At 35.7% G+C, this 22,603-nt stretch overlaps 1 protein-coding gene across 3 annotated transcripts in view; it reads right to left on the bottom strand.

The window, feature by feature from the left end:
- HGF (hepatocyte growth factor) overlaps positions 1 to 21,368 on the bottom strand; it is a 74,356-nt gene extending 52,988 nt beyond the window's left edge. The window contains exons 1-5 of one of the 3 annotated variants that reach the window (XM_066239858.1): positions 21,128 to 21,368; positions 14,201 to 14,366; positions 10,282 to 10,394; positions 8,601 to 8,715; positions 2,041 to 2,183 (exon numbers count right to left, since the gene is read on the bottom strand). In XM_066239858.1, coding sequence (XP_066095955.1) covers positions 2,041 to 2,183; positions 8,601 to 8,715; positions 10,282 to 10,394; positions 14,201 to 14,366; positions 21,128 to 21,215 — 625 coding nt within the window. In that variant the 5' untranslated portion in view covers positions 21,216 to 21,368. The remainder of the gene's footprint in view (positions 1 to 2,040; positions 2,184 to 8,600; positions 8,716 to 10,281; positions 10,395 to 14,200; positions 14,367 to 21,127) is intronic. The other 2 variants (XM_066239857.1, XM_066239856.1) reach the window with 2 other exon arrangements.
- Between the last annotated feature and the right edge of the window lie 1,235 nt (positions 21,369 to 22,603).

Here is a 22,603-nt window from a genome sequence, read left to right as displayed (position 1 = left end):
AATAAATTAATAGTTATAGATAAAAATGGCTCACCCATTATATTATTTAAGCATTCTGGATTTTGAAGTTTCCTTACATATTTATATTTTAATAGAGATTAACATTATATGCACCTTATTTTGTGTATTTTTATAACTTATTTCATAAAAAAACTCTGTTTTTTATCAATGTTTTGACAATGTTTCTTGTTTTAGATCCTCTTTATTAAAATCCTGCTAAAATATTGTTTATTATAGAATAAATTTAAACATCAAAGCTCAGTTCAAACTCCCTGAAATATGTTTAGACTATAGGGCAGGTGTCCGTTTACTCTTCTCACAGGAGGGTTATTCCACTACTGTCAGATCTCTAATTGTTTCCAGAAAAAGCGTATCTTCAACCTTCAGTGCGAAGGAAACAAATATTCTAAGGTATCATTATTCTAATGAGAAATGCCTTTTTCTGAGGGAGATGTAATGACCTCAAGTGAGTAAGGATATTAGAGATGTATAATCTTATGACATAAGTAAGAATAACTGGACACTGGACTTCCACGATTGCATCCTCTCTAACACTTCCCTTTGACATTGCCTAGCAGTTCAGATATAAGCCAGTGTATTTTGATGAAGGTTCTTTTTATAAACCAGGGGTGGAAAAATCACATTCTCACACAGATGAGGCAGGTAACATAAATGCTAAACTGTTTACAGTTTGACCAAGTTACCTTCCTTTGAAAGCATTTGTCTAGGTCAAGCAAAACCAATAACATAACTCCTTGCAATGACTTTCAATCTCAGAAAACTGTGATAATGGAGAGTTTCCAAGAAGTAGGTTATTGTCTTCCAAGTGTAAATTTAAGACAAACATTAATTACAGACTTATTCATACAAAACAGACTTGTTCATAACGTTATCACAGATCAGTTTATTATTTTTAAAATAAAACAATGATGAAGAAGTAATAGTGAACAGAATATGATATGGAATGAATGAAAAGTAAGAATTTACAAACAGAGATAGAACTGACTGGCACATAAAGTCAAGAAATTAACTAACAACAGAAAACAAATTTACCTTCTCTGTGACAATTAACTAAGAAAGGTTTTTTTATGTGATACTATCAACCTAACATGATATTTATGAAATATTTTTTAAATTAATGACAAATAGATACCTTACTATAAAAGTCAGCCTTTCAGCAGATCCGCTCCAACACATCTGCAGTGCTTCAAAATCCTACTAAATTTCTATCGGAATTTAATCCATGTTTCATCTGGATTTTCAGAATTTTAGTATCTGACAGACCAAAAAGCCAGATATTCGGTAGCCAGATAACTAAAGGAAATAAAACCACATACAATGCTGGAATGGTTACTCTTCCCTCCTGTCACGCAGTTTTCCACTGCAAACAAGGACAGTGCCCTCTGATGCCGAGAGGCGATGCCGACATAGACAGATTTAGGGTGCCAGCCTTCCAGACAGTGTGGATCTCTTCAGATACGATTCTGACTGGTATTCCAGGCTCTGTATTAGGCTTGGTTCTAATCATATTGTCACCAAAATGCACACAGGTGTGTCCAATTCCAGTAACCCCCCCCACACACACACACACACACATTCTCTTCTGGGTCCATATATCCTTGCCACGCCATATCAGAGTAGGTTTGACAAAATTTCTGTGGCAGCAGGAGCTGGATGAATAAAGAATTAGCTTTACTCCTAAAGGGCTAAATTTCACTTGGCTCCCTTCAGATGATGCATAAGGACAGATTTTTGAAGTCAGGGAGCTCCAGATAGTAAATGAAAAAGCCCAAACTTTTCCTCTCCCCGAAGGATGCCTCAGGCTCTATTGGAACTGATAACTCACTCCATTATTCTGCATTCATCCAGTGATAAACAGGGTTTAAAACTTTGTATGAAATGCTCAAATAATACTCTGAAGTGGTATTGGAACAAAAGACATATTTATTGTGATTGGATTCGCTTTGGTTAACCTTTCACGCGAGCTGCAGCTCTACACAAAGGAGGGCAGGTGCCCGCATGGCATTCAGGCTCATTTACCTTCTGAACACTGAGGAATGTCACAGACTTCGTAGCGTACCTCTGGATTGCTTGTGAAACACCACGGTCCCCCTTCTTCCCCTCGAGGATTTCGACAGTAGTTTTCCTGTAGGTCTTTACCCCGATAGCTCGAAGGCAAAAAGCTAGTTTTAAAATGATAATCATTACAGTATAAGCGCATGCAACTTTACTTTTGGCCTATTAATTTTATTAATTAGTGGGTATGTGTTCCTGAAAATACAGAAACCTTTATTCTAACTCAGACCTCCACATACAGGGTGGGGCAAAAGTAGGTTTACAGTTGTTCATATGGAAAATAATACAATGAGTAATAATTAATAATACAAGCAAAAACTCTGTGTTTCACGTACTCATAACTGCAAACCCACACTTGCCCCACTCTGTATATTAACTTGAATTGTTATTTTCCATCCATTTTTAAAATCCTTAAATTTTATAAACATTTATATAACTTAATTCATATATTCAACATCATTAAGAATAACTCATCTCTGGATGTGTAAAAAGCCAAACATTCAGAACCTAATGAACACTGTTTGAACCACAATTTCAAAGCTTCGTTCAAAGGCAACAAGGGACTGAACAAGGCCACTAAGGAGAGAATACAGAAACTTTGCAATTGACCTTGAAACCTCAAAATTGCACTGCTTATACCACAACATTACTTGTTTGTTTGTTGCTTTTATTATGGAGAATAGCCCTCCAATTTCTGCACAACTGAGAAAGAGACTGATGACGTAACACGGGCAAAGTGTCTAGAATCAAGTGAAACCTGGCCTCAAATTTCAACTCTCCCGCTTACTAACTGGAGCTCCAGCAGGTAAGTTAGCCTCTCTCAGCTGTGAGTTTACCTGTACAATGAGTGTAACCATAACTTATAACATCTTACATCCTATGGTTGTTTTAAGAAGTTCTAAGAGATGACAGAGTAATTGACAATAAGTGTTACCTATTTATTAAGCACACTCAAGTTAATTGTCTTTACTCTAGGGAAATAAGGAACATAAATGCTATTCTTTTCAAAAATTTTAGTAATTTTCATTGTGGCTAAGACTTGATGTTTCCAGGTTTAGTTCATATTAGTTGGCTGCAGACATTGAGCTACATTACCTCCACTTAAAATTTCTAATGCCCTAGTTACAGTTTTGTTGCCAGTATAAAGAATTTCAACACGAAATCAGAAATCCAAAGATGTTTCTATTCTTTTGTACTGCTTGTGGCATTGGCTTCAATGATGCTGCCTTTATCTGCTAGATGGCACACACACAGAAAAAATTATAAATAAAAAATATACATCTTTATTATAAATCAGATGTATGGAGTAGTTCAGTGAGTGGTACAGTGGATCTAGCACCAGCCTGGGATACTAAGGACCCAAGTTTGAAACCCAGAGGTCACCAGCTTAAACATGGACTCATCCGGCTTGAGTATTGACTTAGCAGCTTAAGTGTGGGGTCACTGGCTTGAGAGTGGGATCATAGACATGACCCCACTAGCTCTGGCTTGAGCCTAAAGGTCTTTGGCTTGAAACACAGGGTCAGTGACTTGAAGCCTAATGTCACTGGCTTGAACAAGGGGTCACTGGCTCAGCTGGAGCCCCAGTCAAAGCACATATGATAAAGCAGTCAATGAACAACTAAGGTGCTACAACTGAGTTGATATTTCTCATCTCTCTCCCTTCCTAGCTGTTTGTCCCTGTGTGTCCTTCTCTTTCTCTCTTTCTTTCACTCTTTCTCTCACTCACTTAAAAAAAAAAAGAATATACACCTATAGGTAACCCTAGTAAACACTGTTTTGTAAAGCTGGTTACATTTTCAATATTAGTTAGTTTTTGCTATAAGGCTTTATTTCTACTTTTACTAATCTGAGTTCTAAGTAGCACTTAAACTCCAAGGATTTTAGTGTCTTGGTAAATACCATTCAGGTGTGTTCCTTCTATATTGATACTTCTAATGAAAAAAATCACTTTTATTGCATTATGACATGAAATAAATGTGGGCATGCATCAGATACCAACCAACGTTTTACAATAAAATTCTTTCATTTGAACATGAAAAAAAAAGTGTTAAGTCTTCAGAAAAAAAAATTATTGGCCAAAAAAAAGTCTACTCTAAGAAACTTACTACTAATCAAATATTTTAAGGAAGCTATTAAGTATTATAAACATTATTAAACTCTAAAATGTCTTTAAATAAAATGTTTATAACCTTACTTCACTAGCATTCTAAATATGGGAAAACAAAATTTAGACATTAGTTCATATAATTGACAAAATTATAACACAATTAAAGCTTATCATGATTTCATAGTTTCCTAACAGTTTTAATTTTCAAAGGAAAAAGAAGTCATCCTTTGTCTTAGCATTAGCCCCTTTATTCCAGATTACTTTAGGGTACCTTTAGTTTGTACCATTACTAGAAATGTATTTCTATCATTTTTGTCAATTCTCCAACTTTTTAAAGTAAATTTATAATTATATACACATTGGTCTGATATAACAAAAACTGATTTTACTTTTTTAATAAAGTAATATATTAATCAAATTTACCTTAGAAAATTTTCTTATAACTCTATTTTATGAAAAAGCTTAGTATAGCCTGACCAGGTGGTGGCGCAGTGGATGGAGCATCGGATTGGAATGAGGAGGACCCAGGTTCGAGACCCAGGGTCGCCAGCTTGAGCGCAGGCTCATCTGGTTTGAGCAAAGCTCACCAGCTTGGACCCAAGGTTGCTGGCTCAAGCAAGGGGTTACTCGGTCTGCTGAAGGCCCGCGGTCAAGGCACATATGAGAAAACAATCAATGAACAACTAAGGTGTCGCAACGAAAAATTGATTGATGCTTCTCATCTCTCTGCATTCCTGTCTGTCTGTTCCTATCTATCCCTCTCTCTGACTCTCTGTCTCTGAAAAAAAAATAAAAGCTTAGTATAGTAGAGTAATAAGAATAAGTTATTGTTAACGCAAAATCTATATTGCTGGTATATATCACTCACCTAGTATGACACCAGTCCTTAGACAATTTATTTACTCTTTGGGTTTTTAACTTCTAGATTTATAACAGTAATGGAGTGAATTGGGTTATTATGAGGTCCTTTATATTATTTTACATATTAAGTGTACTTAAGAAATTAAATAATGGATTTATCACATATTAAATGAACACATTAAATATGTACGGTTTTAGAGAAAATTTTTTGTTCTACACACACATAAAAATAAATATATATACACATGTACCTTTCCAATGTATTTGTAAAGCCAAAAATAAAGTCTGAAGAAGTAGTGGATGAATCAGTAAGTAATTTAGTATGAAAAATATAAGTATGAAGGAAGAGAGATCAAGAAGAAGTCAAACCTATATATGGCTGCAAGATGAATAAAGTTTTCCCACTAGAGTTAATATTATGAGAAATGAAAAGACATGTTCTTTGCCACAATTCTGTATCAATGCATATCAAATTCTTCTTTAAGGCATTCAGAGTAACAGAATTCTGGGTCATCTCTTTTCATTCTTTGGCAAAAATGGTTTTTGCCCAAATAACAGTTTTTCCTTTGTGTTTTGTGGTATTAACATGCTTTACTCTAGCATCTGTACTGGATCGAGGAGTGAAGCCTACTCTCTGTTCTTTTCTCTTATATATGTTCATTCAACAAATGTTTGTAAAAACCCGTGTTACTCCAAAGCCATGTGTCAGTCAATAGGCTTTGTAATAAACTTTTACTTACATACATATTATTTTTGGTATTTTGTCCTTGTTAGAAAGCTTTAAAAGAGAGATAAGTGAAGAAATATTTAAAATTAAATTATATTTAAAGGTGCTTTGAAACATAAATTAAATCTTCTGGATGCTGGTCACCTTTTTTTTCCTTTTAATATAAACTGTGTTCATAGGAAACTTAATCTATTCCCTCATCTGCTTCATTAATAAATGCTGTGTGGTCAATGAAGGCTAGAGATATAGATATCAGGTAACCTGATCTACTGGTTAAGTTTCTACACTAATTTCATCATCTATCATCATCTTCCCATTAGGCCACTTTTAAAATATTTCAATTGAGGGAGTCAACAATAAATCATTCCTCTAGACAAAGACATATATATATCTAGAAAAAGAAATATATATATATTTCTTTTTTCATTTTTCATTTTTTTCTTTTTTCATTTCCCGTGAAGTTAATCTTTACTTAACACTTAACTTGAAAGTTATCATACTGATATTTCCATAAGCTAATTGATGATACTTATGTGTTGCTCCAATTGAATTTAAAAAATTTTTTAATAATGTACAAGATCTTCTCAGCCCTCAACTCAAGGAAATGTTTGTTGGAAAAATAGCTGATTGGCCTGTATAGCCTGTTCCCAGGGAGCTCTATTTCACAGTTACTCCCTCTAGCAGAGACTCACAATCATAGAGAATTTGGGTTGAAACAAGACCTCTCTCGGGTCAGTCCAGTGCACTCTACCCAACGAGAGCAAGATTGATTTCAAATGCTCGTCCTTTGTTCATGAAAAGCATAGATCTATCCTTTTAAACAAAATGTTTTCCTCATTATCCTTGGAGTGACACCATTCAAATACTTCTGAAAGGGCAAAACCAATTATATTATTTGTTTTCATAATATAAGGGCAATAGTATGTTTCAAAGATGTTTATATATAATTAAAAGTAAATAATTTGAAAAAATAGTTGTTTTCTGTTATTGAAACACTATGAAGCTAATCAGTTTGGACACTTACTAGCTGGTGTTAATTAGGCCAAGATCACCAGGTTTGATCCCAATGTTGAACAACAAACTCTTTTTCTTTCCTTTGTACCTAGTCCAATTAACTCACCTTTGTTACAAAGGAAAATCATCTTGCATAATTATACCCTCCAAAAATTAATGAAATAGAATAAAAGTGGATTCATCAAGGCAAAGTTATCCTCACTGTTGCAACTAGTCACAGCATGTGTTCCACTGACTTGCTAAGTGCATCATGCCCTGGAGTGGTTCAAAGCAAAGGTTATGGCTGGACTCAGATTCTGGCCGTATCACCTGCCAGCTATGAATGACCTTGAAAATTTACTAAGACTCTTTATGCTTCAGGTTCACCATATATAAAACAATTTAAAAAATCACACACTATGTGGTTGTTGGGTGGAATAAATCAGATAAACCTGGTAGCTGTGTTAGGCTGCGGGAAAAGTAGCTGTGTTAGGCTGGTTCACTGGTTTCCCAGCTGCAAGCACTTTGCACAATGAGTGAGATTCGTCTGTGAGCACGTGGCAGAGAGCCACATGTGTGTCTCTATGAAGTTATGGGTGCTTTCCCTCGGTGGTGATCCTCCCAGATCACTCTCCAACCCCTGCATGGTGTGGTTCCCTGATTTCCTCAGGCAGCACCATGATGGGCGGTGTTCCCGATGCCTTGCCCTCCACTGCAAAGAAAAGCTTTTTTCTTTTGCTTATCCACTTGCCCGTCTCCAAAGCCTCCAATAATGGGAATTGCCTGATGCTTTCTTGCTCTGCAGTTCCTCTACTCTCTGCCCAAATCCAATGTGAACCTTCCTGCCCTCAACCATAGGCATTACAGCTGCTCAGCAAGGTAACTGGCACATGGTAAACTAAATCTTCTAATGCATTTAATATCTAGGGAGAGCTGTTTTCAACTATACACTTTAGTTCCTGTTAAAATTATTTGGGAAATAAGTCCTGAAAACTGGCTATATTCAGTTCTCTAGTGGGTAGTAGATACACATATTTCTCCTCCATCATGATTAAAGCTTTGAGACTAATGAGCCTTTGGATATTATGTTTGCTTATTTTTAAATAGCATTCTTCTGTTATAATGAACACAATTTTTAAGTACAGACATTTAATTCTCAAGGAATGGGAAGTGTTTTCTAGTCATTGGACAATAGGTAAAAATGGAAAGCTGGTCAATCTGAAGCATGATATTTTAGCCAAGATTCTCACTTTTGACTGTACTTTGGAATCATCTGGGGAGAATTTTTTTAAAAAATGCTGGGGCATGGGTTATTTCTCCCTAGAGATTCTGGTTTAATTGGTCTTGTTGACACCTGGGTGGTAGGCTTCATTAAGGGCTTCTAGCAGGTGATTTTAATATGCAGCTGAGGTTGAGAACCAGCATGGTTAAAGCACATCTGGCTTCTCGGTAAGGTCATAATGTGTTACATCTCTAATTTACACAGTCCACCCCTCTACCCCAGCTGCAAAGTGCTGAACATTCTCAAGGGCAAAAGGAGGGAAAGTCTTTTTTAAAAATCATGTTATAATCATTTTTTCACAAGCACCAAGAGATCTTTTTTATAAATTGAGCTTTTAAGGTAAGATCATGTTAGGCCACATCTTAATGTTAAATTTACTAATCTTTGATTAAATATCAGTCATGGAATCACAAAATGTTGGCCTAATGTAATTCAGCAAAATTGGCTAAGTTATTATAGAACTGTAGGATTATTCTGAAGGACTAATGTGAAATGTATAACACACACAAAGAAAAGAGAGTTTTATCCTCTCTTCTTCATGCTTTTCTTACCTGTGTTCATGGGGGATCATGGAATTCCAGGGCTGGCATTTGATGCCACTCTTAGTGATAGACACAGTGCCCTTGTAGCTACCTCCTTTACCAATGATGCAGTTCCTAATATAGTCTATCAGAAGAAAGCAGAGAAGAATGCTGTAACTATGAGTAATATATGCTGTATATATATTTTAAAATTCCATTCAAATCTCCAAATAATTAACACTTATAAACTCTCTCAAATCATATTGAAATGTCTTGCTTAAAGCTTCTACTAATATTTTCAAAATAGTGCATTTCTGAACAATCCAAAACAAACAAACAAATAAGACTATTGAGAAGTTTTAATTTTATGAGAATATACCTGGATAACTGCAGAGATTAATCTATGCACTTAACATAGTTTCTATACTCAACGGGCCAAACAAATTTATTTTGACAAAATGATTTGTTCAACTATATGGACCATGTTAAGAAAAATATTAAAACAAAAATTAAGCAATTTGTAAAACCTATGTTAAATTCAGAAAGTTATTTTAAGAACTAAAAGTAACTAATTTGTTTTTATTTCCATAAAATTGTGTGTGTTTTTGTGTACATGTGTGTGTGTAAAAAGAGATAATTACATCTTTTTGATTGTTTTCATGTTTTTGCTAACATTTTAACTGGTAAATTATAGGGCAATCAAATTGAAGCACATTGTACATTTCTGTCAAACAATATACTTCCTATCAACTACAATAGAGTTGTTAGCAATCTTGAAGACTGAAGTTCATCTTTTACTAGATTATGAATTATGTTTAGAGTTTGTAGGATTATTGAATTATGAATTCAACATAAACATAATTATGAATTCAATATAAACATAATTCTGAATTATGTGTTTAGAGTTTGTAGATATCATCTTATTTTCTATCATGAATTAACTTAATTTAGATATATGTCCTATTAATAGGAAAATATCTGTGTATATTACCAAATACCCAAATTAATAAGAAAATATGATTTGAGAAGACATTAAAATTGAAATAAATACTATTATCATAAATACAGCTCATGATTAATTTTAGTAATAAGATATTTATTTTGTTAATTTTATATTTATTTAACATCCCTTAATCACTTATTGATATTTTCTGCTTTTGAAAAAAGTAAATACTTATGAATTTCAGAACACCAAAATAGACCAATTAACATAATTTAGTTTCAATTCTTCTTTCAAAGATTTTTTTGAGGAATATAATTATTAATAGATCCAGCTAATAAATCCAACTATCATTTTCAAAACCTCCACATTTATTATCAGCAATCAACATAACTTAAGATTAGTTATCCAAAGTTGTTATAATTTAAAATACTATAGTAAGCCCAAAATGTGCTGTAAGATGTCTTAAACTAATAGCTGAAGATAGCACTTTCTAAAGTGACATGGAGAATACCAGTTCCTGGAAAGGCTCCTGGAAATAAACCAAGAGAGAACAGATAATATAATTATGGAAAGTTTGAGAAGTGATCTCTTTAATCAAAAGTATCATACTGAATATCTTCAAGGTGTTCATGTCATCATGTCATCTGTCTCAATAGATTAAATGACTACATAGCAGATCCAGGGTATAATAGAAAAATCAGTGGGAAGGAGCACTGTGGCAAGACTTTCTGCATTATTTCATTATGAATATTGAAGGGAGGCAGTTACCTTTGTTTTCATAGAGGTCAAACTGATGGCCAAACTCTTTTTTCACTCCACTTGACATGCTATTGAAAGGGAACCAGAGGCATCGTTTTCTTGCTTTATCAAAAACAAAGGCCCTGAAAAATATATCTGAATGAAAATATGGAATACTACCAAAGTATTTATACAGTTTTTAAAGAATGGGCACATGGTTTAACCAAGAAGGGCAATCTAAACATCTTTCTAAACAAAAATAATAAATGCAAAAATCTCTTAACCAAGAATCATAAAGTACTTCATAAAACTTTCTGCATATTAAAAGTTACCATGACTTACAATACAAGAAATAATGTTGGAATTCTGAACTGTTTTCCATCTATTAAGAAATGGTGTTAAAATTCCTCTCTAAGCTACTTACAATGCCACCATATATAAGTATCTAATTTAAAAAAATACACGGGCCTGACCAGTTGATGGTGCAGTGAATACAGCATCAGACTGGGACATGGAGGACCCAAGAATGCTGGCTTGAGCGTGGGCTCATCCGGCATAAGCACAGGCTGACCAGCTTGAGTGCAGGCTCACCAGCTTGAGCAAGGAGTTGCTGGCTTGAGCATGGGGTCATAAACATGAACCCATGGTCACTGGCTTGAGCCCAAGGGGTCACTCGCTCTGCTGTAGCCACCCAGTCAAGGCACATATGAGAAAGCAATCATTGAACAACTAAAGAGCTGCAATGAAGAATTGATGCTTCTCATCTCTCTCCCTTCCTGTCTCTCTGTTCCTATCTGTCCCTCTCTCTGACTCTGTCTCTGTAAAAATAAATAAATAAATAAATAAATAAAATAAAAAAATACATGGGCTTTCTAAGAATAAGAATTCTTTTACTTCCAGACCATACATATTTTTGAGAACAAATGACCTTATAATTTTAGCTTTTTCAATTTAGTAATTTATTTCTTAGTATAGTATTTTGACAATTTTTAAGCAATCTTAAATAAGGGAAATAGTTTTTATAAAACAAGTATATAAAAAAGTCTAAAATTTTAGGAAATTTTTATATATTATTTTATGTTTTAATTACTACATTAAATTTTTATCCGTAACTTTAAAACATTACATTCATAAACTCTGTGCTTTGATTTACATATAGATATTTAAAAATATCTACCTATAAAAATATTTTACATCTGAAATAGTAATTAAGAGCAAATCATTAAAGTGTTATTTTTGCAGCAGTGGCAGAATAACTAGATAAGACAGAATTGACTAATAATAGACTCAAATTTTGGTCTGGTCGACTGTAAGCTTATGTAATACATGTTAAATTTCCTACTCCTTACTGTGGGATGTCAGGGGGAGGGTGTTAAATGACCTTGAAAACATAGTAATTAGATAAAGAACAGACATAAAAATAAAACTAAACAAACATTAAAAATAAATTTTAAAGTTACAGACTCAGTAGTTTGTCACTTAACTTTACATTAAAATAAATATGTGCCGCACATCTACAAACTACATTTCTATATGCATTGACAGGAGATCACCTTGCACGTGCGCCATGAGGAACATGGCAAATCTGCATCTGTGAATACAAATGTGGTTACATATGGAAAGTGAGGAACAGGGTTCCAGTTTGCTGGTTTCATTCACTTTATTCTCTCCTTCCATGACTGTACCATATTCTCCCAGAAAATGTTTCCTCCATATAAACCAGATGAAGCTATCAAATTTCATGAGTTGCATTTTTTTTTTGAAGTTTGATTTTAAGAATCTTTATCTTAACCTTATTTTAATTATCATTCTTATTTCAAGAATTTATTTTGTGTAGTTTTCTAGTTGTTCAAGGCAGGAAGGCAATTCCAATACAAGTTACTTAGTCATTTAAGAAGGGGAGACCCTCCCGTTTTCTTCTCTTGGGCCAAATGATAAATAAAGATTTTCTGAAAAGCTTAGAATCAGGCATTCTGGTCATCTTTTCTACTGAGCAAAGAAAAATTTCAGTCTCTATAAAATCAATATTGTTGATCCTTCTTAAGAGAACACAGTGTTTGAAATTGTTCCACCGCATGCCCACTCAATCACAGATGTTTTCACACAGCTTTGTTGGTATTTTCCAAACATTGCTTGTATTTGCCATTATTTTCCAATGATTCTAGTCCTATAACAAGTCAGCAAAAAGATCCATTAATCCTTTAAGAACCTAATTTCAGGGTATCACAGTAGGCTTATTTAATTCTGAATAACTAATGTATTTAGTGATTTCAAAAACATAGGTATAATACACATATTCTGGGACAGAATGAGAAGGAAGGCACAATTTCTAGGCAGAAGAACTTGGGCTGTACCCACGTAGTTACATGTGGTTTTCTGTACAGATTGCCCTGAATTTGAAGGTCAAACCTCACTCAACCAGAATACGGTAGGAAAATGTGAAACCTCATATGCATGCAATATGTAAAGCTTTATTAATCAGATCACTTGTTCTCCAATGAGGGAAACTCATTTTTCTTTCTCCTAAATAAAACAAAGGAAAAGGTTTTTTGTTTTGTTTTGTTTTTTTAGGCATAAGGCAGATTAATGTGAAAATCAAAAGGTAGCAATACTTTTCTCACTTGTGGATCCAGGAAAGTGTACTTTCAGATTCAGAGTTAAAAACCAACACTGAGATGAGGTTCTCCACTTCCCTTCCAACCTCCTCAGTTGCCAGAGCATCATTCCCATAGACCTTCATAGCTGAGATGTTGATGGAGAGTGGTTTTCTCTCATTTATTTTTAAGTATCTCAAGGATTTTAGCAGAAAATCAGGGATAAAAACACAATCGCCATAGAAGTATACTTGCCAGGTCAATCCCTCACTCTCCTGGCTAAGAAATCCCTCCCTGAAAGTGGCAGTGTGGCTATAAAAACACTTCCGGAGAAGCTGTACATGAATAGAAAGGAGATGGTCTCTCCTTCCTCTAATCTGGTGAAGACCTTCTCTGACTGTGGCCTTTCCCCTTGGGACCATAACACTCATTTCTCTGAGAAAGGCAAGATGAAATAAAGGCCACTTGCAGTGACATGACTGAATCTGTGTTTACATGATATGTCATGACCTGAGTGTAATGGAGTGGAATTTAAAACTCACAGGATGCCATGCTCAATCCTATAAAATGTGGATAAAATGGGGTGAAAATTAAGTGAGCAGAGAAATGTTTATGGGGAAGAACTAAGAAATGCATTTTCCTCAGGTAGTTAAGAAGACTATTCAGATGAAATTGTCACAGTCATGGCCCAAAACTCCAAATTTTATCCTCTAAGATCACTGGCAAAGTAGTACGAATTCTTCCCTGTGAGGTCACACAGGGACTTTCACAAGAAAACGCAGTCTCTTCCTGCCTCTTTGAATTACCCCATCACTTTTCACCTAAAACATCATCGCTACCCCTAGCCTCTTTTAAACAGCCTCTGCTGCTAACACCAATTCCTCTAGGTTTTTATCTAAGTCTCTCAACACCCTTTATTTAATCCCTAAAGACATTAAAATAAATTATAGTAAATTTTGGCTGTTGCCCAGTTTATATTCTAAAATTTCCTTCACTTTTCTTGTAAGAAAAAGTAATGTTTATTCTGAGTAGAATATTTTTAAATGTTAGAGAGCTAAGTCAAACTAATTAAATTTTAGTTCCTAAAGTTCAGTTGTTTATAAGATGAGAAAACATAATTCATAACCAAAGCCACTGTGGATTCTAAAAGATATCAGTTTGTATTCACTTCCTTACTTATATTTCTACCAACTGAGAGTTAACTGTTGTATTGTGTTTAAAACTAAAGCCAAGCTTATTAATTTAAGGGGAAATTACACAGAATACAAAACTAAATAAATAAAATAAACACCATGATGATAATGAGTACATTCTGTTTTTGGAAATTATCCTAAGAACAAAATAAAGAAACTTACTTGCAAGTAAATGGAAGTCCTTTATTCCTAATACATCTATTGGCACACTGGTCTGCAGTGCTCATTTTTTTTGTTTTTATCTTCAGTAGTGGGTCTTCTTTAAGTAGGGTGGTCTTTGATGACTTTTTGAATTCATGAAGTGTGTTTCTTCTTTTCTTCTGTCCTTCTATTAATAATAGTTTTAAAAAATACATGAGGAATAAGCTTTTAAGGCTCATGTAAAACAAAATGTCCTTAAAGATCATCTACAAAATAATGATTTTATCTGACAACACACTAGACCTTCAGGGGTTGAGATGGAGTGAGGTGAGGAATGATACTCTTAAATAGTTAAGAGCAACAGAGAAATATTGTAATCAGCGATGAATAAATAACTTGTCATGTACAGTCACTCATCTACATTCTTTCAAATGAAGGATGTTTTTAAAAATTAGGACAGAGTTCATGCGAAAGAAATAAATAATATGATATTCTCTAAACAGAAGAAGAGCAAGGGTCAGGTCAGGTCATATCATGCTCTATAATTAAATTTGTCAACTTCTTCTATTTTGGTCTATAAGTATTAATTAAATAAGCCAATTCAATGACAGGTGTGATTCTTCTCACTAAAAATTATGCAGTGGATAAAGCTCTTTAAAGTATTTCATATTATTCATATTTTAGCCATTCTCATTTTTTACAGAATTGTTTTCTGTGCTTTTGGAGCACTATTTCTGAATATTACTGAACTGTTTGTCTTGAAATCAAGCCAAATGCTGCAAATCATATGTATGTAAAACTTCATCCTTTAATGTAACAGTATCATTTTTCTTCATGAAAATATTCTACAAGGCACCTAGATAGCATGAAGCCTCCTATTAAAAACCTGAAAACATAAAAAAAAATCCTAGAAGATGTAATCTATTGACTAACATTGGAGTATCAAGAACTTTATTCTCCATTTGCCTAAGGTCATCTGGTTTCAAATGATGATCATCTTCACCAGAAGGATCAAAATGTCTAAGAGACTGCAGCTATTTTATAAGAAGGATATACATAATTGTGCCCCTCCTCTGCTTGCCAATCCTTTTGAACACCCTATAACAAAGGCAGTAATAATATATTCATTTTAAAAACCAAGACACAGAGACAAATTGACCACTTAGAAGATCTGGTTTGAAACCCTGCTGCCTAGCTTCAGAACCGCCCCTTCTTAAGCAATTATGATGCTATCTTTTCTCTAATATTTGCTAAGAAGGTATTTGAAAATACAACTTGTAAATAACTCCTGAATATTGAATTTAGAGCTATCAGTAGAGAAGAAACTTGGACAGCAGAAGAGGAAATGCATTCCTGGTTTTTATATGTGGTGAAATGTGTCAAGAAAAAAGTGATAATTTTTGTCTAGAAAATCTGGAAATGAGGCTAGCAAAGTGAGGTACCAGAAATGGCATTATACTCTTCAGTCGCCAGCAACCACTGCTCCAGCTGGTTTATTAAACAGACAGATGCTACCTATTAATGTCTCTCCTAACCTGAGGCTCACAGTAAGTAAGAGAATACATGAAGTCCTCTAAATTTCTGGTTCTTTAATAACTCCAGAACATAAGGCCCAAAAGACTGGTATACTACTAATTTCTGTAGTAATGCTTTCATTTTTAACTTTTCTTTGCCCTACAAGTTGAATGGCTATGGTACAACAGATATAATTTAAAAGACATTTTTGACATAGAAATTCAATCAACCAAATAATCTATCAACATGTTATTTATTAAGTGTAGACCAAATGCCTTGCATAACATTGGCAGACAGAAATAATTCTGGCATCTCATCGGCTTGCCAAATGACTTTGTTTAATTACCTGAAATGCTAATATCTCAATTACTCAATCTAAAAAAAATAAAAGTTATATTTGAACTATTTGAGCTACTTAAATAATAATCATTAAGTAAATATTTAGAAACCAATTTGGATAAATAATGCTATATATATGAAACGTTTTAGTTTTAGTTTTGAAATTTTATTCTTTGATTTCTGGCATAAGAGTGAAAATTATTCTCACAAGCAAAAAAGTGATATAATTCTTTTCTAATTTCATTTTCTACCACAGAACCATGTTAATGGGAGATAAGTTTCTTCAATAAAAGGTTCTCCTTCTATTGACCTTAGACTATTTCTCAGGTGCTGTGAAATGTTTTACAGTATAATATCATCTGATTTTCTGTATAAATAGAAATATTTCTTAGAAAAAAATATAGTAAATAGATGTAGATTATCTATTTAAAAAAAAAAAACTGTCCACCAAACCAGAAGAATTATATATGTATATGTATATTTCCCAAATAAATTGTGTGAGCTAAAAATATTGAATTAAAATTGACCTTATGTATAATTTATTATACACATCTCAGTAAGAGAGAAACTTAAAACATCTATGATAAACATTAAATTCACATATGTATTTTACTAATTATCAAACAAAATAGAACCCCTGGTCAATGCTCTGGTTTCTTTTCTCTATACCATGCAATATGAAAGCAAGCATTGAATACTACTGAGAGAAAGAAAGTCTCTGTGGGTGTGTTGGTTGTATTGAATTCTGTAGCTCCTCAGTAGTCCTATTGAAATGTGTTAATGTGTGGCTCTACCTTATAAAAATAGTCTACTCTTGCTTGCTGATAAATTTTTCCATCACTGCCTTTCATCTAAAGATCAAAACGCATTCTAAAAAGCAAATACATCTATGATTTCCCTTTATTAGATAATAAATAGGAGTGAAAAGCTTGCCTGGGCTGCAAAACTAATCAGCCAATTGGATCCAGCCCCCAGGGTTCCCTTTCCACTATTTATTTCTCAGGACTTAGAAACTTTCCCTCATAATTTAGTCATTTCGACTGGGTCAGTAACTACTCAGAAATGTGAAGTTCAAGCTAATTGTACATCATATAATCCACACATCTATAAAATTAATTCCTTCTCCAATAAAAGAAAAATTCAAAACAGAAGTCCTTCACAAATAACAACCGAAAATAAAATTCCTTTGCTGAAACAGTTTCAATTTTCTCTTCCACATGTATTAACAACTGATGCTTGTTTTATGAAAACAGTTAAAAGACAAGCTTAATTTGGGGGAAAAAACTCAAAAATATCTTTGGATCTAACTTGCCCTATTATTTTGGGGTTTTTGGGGGTTTTTTTGTGCATGACTATTAGTTGAAGCTTATAAACAAAATATTGAAATGAAATCAAAGGGTGAAAGATTACTCCAACTTTGTCATGTTCCCTGTACTTTAAATTGCAACTACTGTTTCTTCTTCTCCCAGTATGGGAAAACATTCTGGAAGCTATATTTCCTGAGGAACCTGACATCCCTGTTTTAGAACTGAAGTCATTAGAATCACAGTGAAAGCCTACAAACAGAGAGTAGGGTCAAATGTATCAAGGTGCTTGAAGAAAGACACATTTCTCCCTCTGGTCCCTGGGCCTCACACTCATTTCTCTCAGTACCTCATATATTTTCTTCTCTGTATGGACTAACCATTGACTTCAAAGGAAAATCATGCAAGGAAAGCATTTGCAGGGTGTGGAAAGAGGCAGGAATCTGGCTCCACATATCCTGAGAAACCTACACACATGATTAGTGATTAACAGCTTGAAGTGGCAATATGTTAAGATGAAAGTACACAAATAATTAATGGAAAGGAATGTTTGTGACCAGAGTGAGATTTTCAAGTCCCCAACTACAAGAAGCTTAAATACTAGAACAGATTTTCACTGCTAGGACTTGGATTTGACAGATCCCTTCTTTAGAGAAGGTAACAGTTATCACACACACAAAAATAAAATAAATAAAAATGTCAGGAAAAAAGAGATCATGTCAGACTTAAATGTTGCTATTTGAAAAGCAGCATAATCATCTCTTCCAAAGAGATTTACAAAATGAGTGATGTTCAGTATGACAGTTGGGGCTTTCCTAGATACTTTTCTCCTTCTATTTCATCCGCCCTCCTTGTCCAGTAAGTCATTGATACAGATGCCTTCTCCTGGGCTCCTCCGCTGTCTGTTTCTGCCTACCCCTCTGCCTGCACACAGCAACCAAGACAACCACACTAAAATACACCTTGTGCAGAGTACCTGTCAACTCAAAGACTTTCGGTGGCTGTCCATTGTTCAGAATACGGTAGTTTAGCAGGATAGTCACCACTTACGTGTGCTGTCCCACCTCACTGCTCTAACCACAGGTCACACTACACCCCTCAGGCACTCAGTGATCCAGCCCCACATGGTTACCTGTCCTCTCTTCTACTGTCTCACCTCTACACCTTTGGTCACTTTGTGTTCCCCTGACTTACGTACTGACTCTAGGACTACCCATCTTTTCATTCTTAGCTAGGGTACCATATACTCCCTAAACCTCGTCTGAGCCTTTAACCCTTTGAGTAGTACGAACGTTCATGTACATCCTCGTGCCTCCTGACCATCCAGCGAGCATGAAAAAAACTCACTACTCAAAGGATTACCCTAGAAATGAACTCTCTCTCAATCACAGTATAATAGTATTTCTAAAATAGAGTTTTTCTGATATTTCTTGGCAAAATGAATTTTTAAAGGCAGTTTCAACTAATTTCACAGCTCTTGGCTTCAATATAAATTATTTTCCTTAAAAACCTCATATATTTCATTCTCATAGATTTGGGTAAGAATCTCAGCTCTGTCCCTCAACTAAGATAATAAAATAATTAAAATCTTTAACCTCAGTTTTCTCATGTCAGATAAGTCCAACAAAGCCAATGTTATTAAAATTCATTTGTATTCTCAGAGCTTGGTCCATAATGCTCAGTAATGCTGGTTTCTTTCTCATTTGTTCAACTTTATACATCCACATTAGGTGCTCATTTAATGCTTCAGTTATTAAAAGGGATTTTTGGATATTTGTTTCCAAAGTGGGCAGCAGTAGGTAGAGTATAACTGTAGATTTCTATAAAAGTGGCTTGTGTCCACTTTATTGAGTATTTCTTCAGAAATTTGTCAATCAAATATCTCTATAATACATTCTGCTCAGAACTGGTTGTCACCTTACGATAGCATCCAATTCTTTTCTAACATTGTGTTATTTTACAGTATGTACAATACCAATGCATAAGTTAAATCAAAAAGTATAACTAAAGCAAGTAACAGCAAAAAATTCTAAATGTCCAATGTTAAATGATATTAAAAAGAACATTCTTTGTATGTTCTAAAAGGGCTGTCCATGTTTTCCACTTTGAAGAGTGTTATTTTAAAAAAAAACTATCAAAATAAACTTGTCACCCAAACAAAGTCAGAACCCCTTTTGATGACAATTTTAGCATTATCCACTCCAGGAATTATTCACAGCATATCTGCAATTCCCAGTTGGCCTCTCCTTGCCTGCCAGCACACTCTTGGGCTGCGTTTTCCCTATACTCAGGAAACGCCGTCATTTCAACATTAGCCAAAGTGAAATATAATTACAAATGTATATCTCCTGCCAAAACTCCATAACGTATGCCAAAAACAAATAGACATTGTCTGTGGTTGATCTACTGTTTGGGTTTTCCACACTGTGCTCCCCCTGCATTAGCACAAATGATCTCAGGTAACCACAGTCTACTTCAGACCATCAACACTTTCATCTTTAAAAATGAAAGCCTTCAAAATATTAACCATGATTTCAATGTATGCTCAAACTCCCCCAAACCAACAACGTCTCTTAGGAATCTATTTTAACATGACACATCTCAAGCATGATAACCTGCTTGATTGCACTAACATCTTTTTCACCTCTTCAGAAATCTGACCTAAATGTTTTCAAACTGACCCTTCCCACACAGTATTATTTTCCAAAAGGGCCACTTCACATAATAGAAGAAAAGTCAGGTGGATTGAATGATTTCTTATTTAGCAAATCCTTGATATTTTCAACCCTTGCATTACATCAGAAACTAGATCAGAGGTCTGATGAATTTCATATTTAACTTATCTCAAAAGATGCAGCCAGTTCTCTGTTTTAAGTTATAAAGAAGGCCATGTCTACCATCTGGGCATTTGTTCCATTCTTTTATTCCCCTGTGCCCACCCATGATGCTCACTACCTTCTCCCATTGGCATCCCAGACACTACTATAATGATACAACCAAATGCAGATGTTTCCTCTTGTCCTGATAACAACAAGAAAATTTTCCAAAGCAGTAAATGCAATCTCTCAGCTTTCAGGCAATCTGAACTCTCAAGCAACTCCTTCCCAACCTGTAAATTCAGGTGAGAAAATGAGACCCTGAAAGAAGTTCTAAAGCTCTATTCAAAGTCACACAATTTCTGCCCTTCTTGCCCTGCAGTTTCAAAAGGGCAGGCATCCACACCCAGAAAGAATGAGATCTTGAGAAGGAGGCTTTCCTTTCATTTTCATAACATGCATCTACTTAGAGTTTAATCTGCCTTTTTCAAATGTAAACCTGTGTAAAACCATAATTTGGCTCTGAATGTTGACCAAGTGATGTGATATAGTGGACTGTCATGGAAAATTATTCTCTGGAAGAAAAATGACTCCCTGCTGTACTGACCATCACTCTCCTCTCTTCAGATCAGACCTGTTCAGCTTTAAACTTGTCCAAACCAGCCAACTTTCACCCAGTGTTAGCACTCCAGTCCTATCCCACAGTCCAGGACTATCAGGCTCAAGTGAGAAGGGGCTGGGTCAGTAGGGGTTAGGGTGGGGTAGACACAGTGAGGGGATGTTAATTATCATTTTAAATGCTTTGCAAATAGAAATAGCTCCAAAGGAAAGACAGTGAGAAGTTTAAAAGACCCACACCACACACTGAGCTAAGAAAGGATGCTGGGAGTAGGGTAAAAAGAAAGTGTTAGAAAAAGGAAAGCTTAGCAAGAAAAAGTTAAAATAATGGTGATGATGATGAAGAGAAAACTAACCTGCATAGGGGATGGCGATGGGGAGCAGAAGGAGGTGGAGGAGGACAGGCTGCAGCAGCAGAACTGGCAGAAGTTTGGTCACCCACATGCTGCTGGACGCTGGCGGGTCCCACTGGAGGAGATGCCGGGCTAAAAGAATCCTGTCGGACCCAGCGCCTGAAAGAGCCAGTCGGCTCTGAGCGCCTTTTTATTGCGATGAGCTAAATTTGTTGTGTGATTAACTGGAAAGATCTAGGTCTGAACTCCCTCTTACGGTAAGAAACTGTTTAACAGCAGCCCTGTACTCTCTTCCACCCCCTCCTTTCCTCATGGCCCCTCCAACACCACCAAACAGATCCCAGCTCCCCGCCCCCCCCTCCACCCCACCCCCCAACTCTGCTTAGGAAAGAAACTTACAAAGAAAAGGTCACCTGGCCTGGGGCCAGCTTCAGTTTGGAAGCTGGAGCTCCGGATCCCAGTGGCTCCTATCCGAGGAGGGAAGGGAGGAGCAAGGCTCAGCCCAATAGCTAAATCAAGGCACAGGCAGAGGACCAATTCGCTAAATTTAAACTGAAAAATACATGTGTTTACATATCTATTTGGGAAAAGAGGAAGGGGAAGCAGCATGAGAAGAAAGCGAAGAGCTGCTTTTCAGTCAAATGCGCTTTAGCTCCTGATCCGTCTAGTTTCACTGCTAGAGCAACCGAGGGACTCAAAGCACCGACACCGGTTCCCGGGATGCGACAGCCGGGGTGGGCGGGGGCAGCAGGGAGGCAGGCAGGTCCAGCCCAGGTAGAAAGGGCTTAGGTTAGAAAAGGGTGTGGTACGGTATGGAAAACCAAATAAACCAGCAAAACAAAAGCACCCACGATGCCAGGTGGGAAAATTGCCCCCGTCCAAGGCTCAGAGCAGGCAGTTTGTTTTTTACCGAAGCTGTACTAAGCTCCTCCAGTCACCACACATGTACCGAAGTGCATAAAAGAAACTTGTCTCATCTAGGGTCTCATAAAACCCGGTCATGCTCTCAAAATATCTAAGAGATTGGGATTATCCACTGTCTGTCCCTGACAGATAATGTAGCAGATAAATGTGTCCTTGTACACACACACACACATACACTGACACACAGCCATGTATGTCATGATGTGTGCACCTTCACAGACTTTCTCTGGAAATCTCTCAAGCTGTTTCCTCACAGGAATAATGAATGGACCTCTCTTCTTCAGCTCCATCTCCTGCATTCACCCACCTGCCTCCCAAAATCTAATGGGGGGGTGGATGAAGAGCTCTGGGGGAGGGGCAGGGTAATGGATATAGGGATCACTCATATCAGCAGAAGCTTTGTGAAATTGTGGTAGGCAGCTAGACAGACATAAAAGGAGCAAGACTATATAGGCCAGGCACAGAAGGCCACAAGGGCAGAGAGCCCCAGGTGCCTAGCAAAGGGCAAAACTGGGAAAACAAGGACCTTACGGGCCTCTCCCCCTGCCAGGGTGA

The sequence above is a fragment of the Saccopteryx bilineata genome, chromosome 7 (assembly GCF_036850765.1).
Source record: "Saccopteryx bilineata isolate mSacBil1 chromosome 7, mSacBil1_pri_phased_curated, whole genome shotgun sequence".
Classification (NCBI taxonomy): domain Eukaryota; kingdom Metazoa; phylum Chordata; class Mammalia; order Chiroptera; family Emballonuridae; genus Saccopteryx; species Saccopteryx bilineata.
This window is presented reverse-complemented; position numbering and strand designations above follow the sequence as displayed.